General features: G+C 55.3%; 1 protein-coding gene across 5 annotated transcripts in view; it reads right to left on the reverse strand.

The window, feature by feature from the left end:
* Positions 1-5,586, reverse strand: part of TBC1D8 (TBC1 domain family member 8) — a 113,434-nt gene extending 107,848 nt beyond the window's left edge. For 3 of the 5 annotated variants that reach the window (XM_070429762.1, XM_070429764.1, XM_070429765.1), the window contains exon 1: positions 5,418-5,586. In XM_070429762.1, the coding sequence (XP_070285863.1) occupies positions 5,418-5,544 (127 nt within the window). In that variant the 5' untranslated portion in view covers positions 5,545-5,586. The remainder of the gene's footprint in view (positions 1-5,417) is intronic. The other 2 variants (XM_070429760.1, XM_070429761.1) reach the window with 2 other exon arrangements.
* Between the last annotated feature and the right edge of the window lie 414 nt (positions 5,587-6,000).

Raw genomic sequence — 6,000 nt, forward strand, 5'->3', positions numbered from 1 at the left:
ATGTGATGGCAGGCCCACACCTTTGAGGCTGCACAGAGCACATGACTTGCTTTGGCCAATGGAATGCGAACAAAGAGAACAGGTGTCACTTCCAAGCGGAAGCTCCAAGAGCAGCATGAGCTTCGCCACGTTGCCTCCCCCTCACCCTGGAGGTCATGGACACGTTAGGGACGGAGCCGCCACCGGCCCATCTTGGAGTGCCGACAAGGAGAACTCCCTGCAGACCACGCCAGAGAGACAGCCCGGGGGACACACAAATGTGGGCCGTAGGCCGCTGAGGGCGACTGTCACTGCAGCATGGCCTGGCCATCTGGGCTGGTCCACCCGACAGGTCACTCGTGGACATCGTGTAGGAATGCTCACAGCAGCATTATCTGTAACAGCAAAAACAACTAGAAACCCAAATACCCACTAACAGGAGAATGAATATATAAATACCACCGGTCCTCAAGTAACATAACATTGTTACATTCAACGTCATTTCATGAGAACGGCTCTGGGTTTTCGGGGACTCAAGTTCCTCTCACATTTCAGAAACATGCAGGGTGACTGGCGTGTCTCCGTGGTCCCTGAGTGAGCGTGCCAAGTGGCCCTGAGATGGAGGGTGTCCTGCCCAGAGTGGGACCCATCTGCACTCCTGAGCCACTGGGAGCATCCGGCCACCATGACCCGGAACTGGAACCAGTGGGTTGGAAAAGTATGACCTTGCTTGTTTTCAGGAATCTTTCTTAAAGGCATGTATAGCTCACATTTATTTCAATGTTTAATATTAGAAGCATATAGGAGAATGTGTACTGTTTATATGCAAAAACTACACCATTTCACATAAGGGACTTTGAGCATCTGTGGATTTTGGTAGCCACGGGAGACAAATCCTCCCCAGATCCCGAGGGAAAACTGCACCCGCGCACACACACACACACACACACACACACTTAAAATATAACTGGAGTCGTGGGAAAATAATCTTCAGAACAATACACGACGTATGATTCTCCTTTTATAAAGTTACAAAAGCATACAAAACTAAACAATGTATTTTAGGGATACATATACAGATGTTAAAACTACAAATAAAAGCAAGGGAATCACAACACCTAATACAGGAGAGCAGTGCCCACAGGGAGGTGGGCTGTACCAGCAAAACACACAAGAGGGCTCTCAGGCACTGGAGAGATTCTAGTCTTTGCTCATTTTATTAGTTATTGTTCACATTTACATGATGTACTCCTGTTCACACAAAAGATTTTATATTTAAAATTTTCTGGCAAACTACCATCTTATTTACTGTTCCAATGTCCATTCTCTATTAGTAAATATTTATTTATTCAGAATAAAACCAATCACAAAATACAGTACCTTTTCCTAAGATCTTTTCAAGGGCTGTCTATTTTGTTATTGATTTTTCTTTCCTTTTTTAAAAAAAGTCAATAAAAGGAAGCAAATAATAAAATCTGGTAGAATAACAGACCCAGCCAATGTCCAAGAACATTAGTGACTCGGAGTCACAGAGCCGCACTGGCCGCAGCGATGTCTTGGGGACCTCCTTCCAGGTCTGATAGGACCATTTGCGTAGAGGTTACCATGGGGGCTCTAACACTGGGTATCAGGCTGACACACTGCCACTGGTCCTCACAGCATGCGGGAAGGGCGGGCGTGGGAAACAGCGATGCTCTATGTTACCTGTCGCTGTTTTCTGCATAATTTCTATTGCCACGACAATGCAAAACATTTCTCATCCTCAAAGGTTCACGTCTATCAACCCTACTCAGACGTCCTCACGGTCGCATCTATACATCTATCAAGAGTATCCAGTGACAGACCAGCCAGTGCCGCGGCAGCGGTGAGGACCGACCGGGCTCCTTGTGGGCCCACGTCTGGTGTGCTCCAAACAGGTCGCGCCACAGAGAGTGGTGACAGGATGAGTCTGTGAAGGAAAAGCAGGGACAGTGGGAGAGGACACGGAGGCGAGGGCCCCAGGCAGAGGGCAGCTGGGAGGGCCTCGGGCGAGAGCCTGGTGCTGGGGGCCTCGCTGGGAGCAGGGGTGAGGCAGCAGCACCCAGGGAACTGCTCAACTTTTAACACAGTTCATTCAAGTTTCAATAATGGAGGGGAAATCTGAGCTAAAAATATTATCAGATTTACCACTTGCATTTTAAACAAATTCCTCCTTTATCCAATGCCACCAGAATGATGAGTCAAAATCATAAAAGCCTTCACAGCTAGCAAACGAATTGGTTAAAAAGCTAAGCCTCTCGATCACGTTCAGCTCCTCCCCAGTCGCCATCAGGCTGAGCTGCTCCCGCCACTCCAGTCTGAGCAGTGACCTCGTCTTGAAGTTGATGCTGCTCATTCTGAGTCCCCCGTCCACCGCCTCCCAGGTGCTAGCTCTCCCCTCTGTCCTCCCAGACCTGACTGCACTGTGATGACACTCCACGGCTGGAGGCGCATCCAGGGGAACACCTAGCTCAGCGATGGAGAACCTTTTGAGCTCGGCGTGTCAGCATTTTGAAAAACCCTAACTTAACTCTGGTGCCGTGTCACATATAGAAATTTTTTGATATTTGCAACCATAGTAAAACAAAGACTTATATTTTTATATTTATTTTATATATTTAAGTGCCATTTAACAAAGAAAAATCAACCAAAAAAATGAGTTTGCGTGTCACCTCTGACACGCGTGTCATAGGTTCGCCATCACTAACCTAGCTCCTTCCTGCTCCAGGGAGCAAAGCCTTCTGAGGGCGCTTTGGAAACATCTTACGACACTGTATCAGCCACACGGGGTTCTACCTGGAGGAGAGGCTGCCCCCTACCCACCCCCGAGGATGGACTTCCCCAGACAGGTCCCGCGGCAGTAACAGAGGTCACCTGGGACGCTGGTGCCAAGATCCTTCCCCCCCCAGAGGAGGAAGTTACAGAAAAGACAGGAGGAGGGGGTCTGTTTTCTACCATCCCTCCAGCTTTCCACAGCAGCCAGCAGCCAGGTGAACAGGAAGCCGAGCAGAGAGGGGGTGCTCTTGTGCTCTGTAATCAGCAGCCTCAGTCGGAAAGCTGGGCCTCCACTTCACCCAACATTTAAGGAAAAGTGAGGTCCTTCACTCATGCACACATCCATCCACCTACTCATCCTGCAAACGTTTACTGAGAATATACTACACGCAGTTCTAGGCACTGTCATAGGTAAAATGCCTGCCCTTGCAGACAGACAATTCAGCAGAGAGAAACAATGAACAAAATAAGTATATTGTACATTAAAAGTGAGAAAGTTATGGAGAAAGAAAACTGGAGATGTGCATAGGAAATGTGTGAGAGAGAGAGTAGGACCAATTATGATCCTCGATGAAACAAAACCTTGTCTTAAACTTGTTGGAGTACTTACTGGTCACAATGTGCCTCATGTTAGTGTCCATTATTTTCATCGATAAACTCAGTTTTAAACCTTTAACATAAACAGCTGAAAATCTGCCAAGTTAGAATTCTGAAATTTCTGAAAACGGCCACCAACGTGGAGCTGCCCTCTGGGCCACGTCAGCTTTGATTGACGGCTTTCAGACCAGCGGCTGAGCCGTGCAGGGGTGCCTGCTTCCTGCTGCCCGGAGCTGGCACCATGAGAGTCGACAGGAGGTCCTGATAAAGCCAGCCAGGGGGACGGGACAGGAGGCCTGCTGGGCTGCGGGATGACGAGAGCCAGGCTCTCCCGGGGAGGCCGGCCTGAACTCGGGGGGCATCTGACTTGAGGCCTTGCCTCCATCTGGATCTGCCTCTCCTGCTGGAGGAACAATCCGAAGTCCCCAGAGCAGCTGCACGAGCACCCACAGCCAGTGTGCAGTGACCTAAGCGAACGACAGCCTTCCCTCCCCATTGCACAGACCCCCAAGCCCTGTCCCACCCTCTACGAAAGGACACCACCTACAGGCCAGGGACTGTGCTGAATGCACCAAAACTCAGATAGGCTCTCGGCAGGAAGGGGAGGACTCAGACGATGCCCGCCTCGGCTTCAGACGGGCTACAGGCTGCCACCAACCTCCAGTGGCTGCTGTTCAGGGCCCAACAAGGCCCCGCTGGCTCCTGCCTCTTCCTCTGACTCCCTCCCTCAGAGCCTAAACAGCCCACCCCCACTCCCCAGCAGGCCCACCTGCTCCGAGGACAACAGGTCACCCCACTACCCCTCCATCCAGTTATCTCAACTACCTGCCACTCTCCCGTCCTGATCCCATCAGCGCCAGGCTCAGTGAGGTCTGCCCTCCTAACCAGTCCCTCTGCCAGCTCCCAGCTCTGAGGGTCAAGGGGGTAGGGTCGCTGCCCTTGCACTGGTTCTGCTGGTGCAGGGCCTGGTGCTAATCGGATCACATTTCCCCAGACTCCTTAGCGGGAGGGTCTCCCCGGAATAAGCAGCAGAGTCACCAACAATGAGCCCAGGACCCCGCTGGGCCCTCCGACCTCTCTCCCTGGCACTGCTCTCCTCCTCAGCACACGGAAGGTGTGATGGGAAGAAGATCTAACATTCAGATTCCAAAATTTGGAAATTCCATTGAGGTGCCCTAGATACAACTGGGAAGACTAATCCATGCTCCTCGTCGGCCCATTTACACATGCCCAGCTACTGCACGCGGGCTGCCATCTCTCCCTCAGGACGCAGCGTGGGGGGCGCCAGGAGAGGGGTGGGCAGCGGAACAGGGTGACCGGGTCGGCGTGACGGGAGGAGGCCTGACTCTGGGTGGTGAACAGGCAACACAAAGTGAGTACAGATGGCGCTGACAGGACTGGACACCTGAGACACGTCATCTCAGTAACCCATGTCCCTCAGGACGGTCAGTAACATCTTTTAAAAACATGTTTCCAACTGCTTGGTTTTCCATGCGGTTTGGATAACTTTTGGGGGGAAATGCTTTGTTTTTCATAAATTTTACAAGCCTGCGTTTTGTCTTTCTGTCATTCCTTGAAAGACTCTGAACGGGTGTAGGACACTGACCTGCTCGACGTGGGCGCCACGACCCTGAGCCTGGGATCGGCAAAGCCTCGGGCTCTCGGTCCGCCCGCCCAGCGCACACCGGGTCCCGCCTCGGCGCCAGCTGCAGCCTCGGGCGCGCTCAGGGGCGGGCGGGGCGGGAGGCGCACCCCGCGCCCTTCCCGGGAGCCCCGGTGCCTCCGTCACACCCCGCGGCGTCTTCCTGCGATTCCCGCGCCACGGCTGCCTCCAGGGGTCCCCGGGCCGGCGGCGAAGGCACCTGCTCGCCCGCCAGCCCCTTCGCCACCAGCCGTCCGGGGCTCGCAGGGAAAATGCGAGAGAAAAGAAAACAAGCCCCGCAGGGTCCCGGCCCAGCTTCTCCGAGGAACCGCCACCGGCGCGGCGGCCCCGCGGGGACCGAGGTCGGGGCCCGCCGCCCGCCCGCCCGCGCCCCCCGCGCCCTTACCGGTGAGGCGGCCGCCCCCCTCGCCGTGCCCGCGGCGCCGCTGCAGGACGAAGTAGCCGCTGCTCCTCTGGGTCACCCACAGCCGCAGCGCGTTCTTGAGCAGCACCTCCTCGGGCTGGAGCCACATCGCAGCGGTGCGGCGGCCCAGCTGCGGAGGAGGCGGCGGGCACACCAGCCGGGCCGCCCCGAGCGTCCGCGACCGCGGCGGGCGCAGGTCGCCCCGCGCAGGCTCGGCCAGCCCCTCCCCGCGCCGCCCCGGCCCGCCCCGCCCCGCGCCGCCCACGGCCGCCCCACCCTCGCCTGCCCACGGTGCTCAGTCCGGGCGCCTCCCGCGCACAGCTCGGGGGCGGAGGGAGGAAAGGCACCGCGCGGCCAGGCCCGCCCCTCCGAACTCCGCCCCCGTCAAACTCCGCCCTCCAGCCACGCCCCCTCCGGCCGAACTCCGCCCCTCCCGCCCCGCCCCGCCCCAGGAGGAGAGAGGGAAAAGGCCTCTAGTACCCACAGCTGCAGGTGGCCAGACCTAGGATGCAACCAGAAGACCCAGGCGTGTTTGGAATAACACAGCACTTAAAACAACAAGAAA

Source organism: Myotis yumanensis, unplaced genomic scaffold, assembly GCF_028538775.1.
Source record: "Myotis yumanensis isolate MYYU_CA2020_CCGP unplaced genomic scaffold, mMyoYum1.0.hap1 SCAF_11, whole genome shotgun sequence".
NCBI classification, from domain to species: Eukaryota; Metazoa; Chordata; class Mammalia; order Chiroptera; family Vespertilionidae; genus Myotis; species Myotis yumanensis.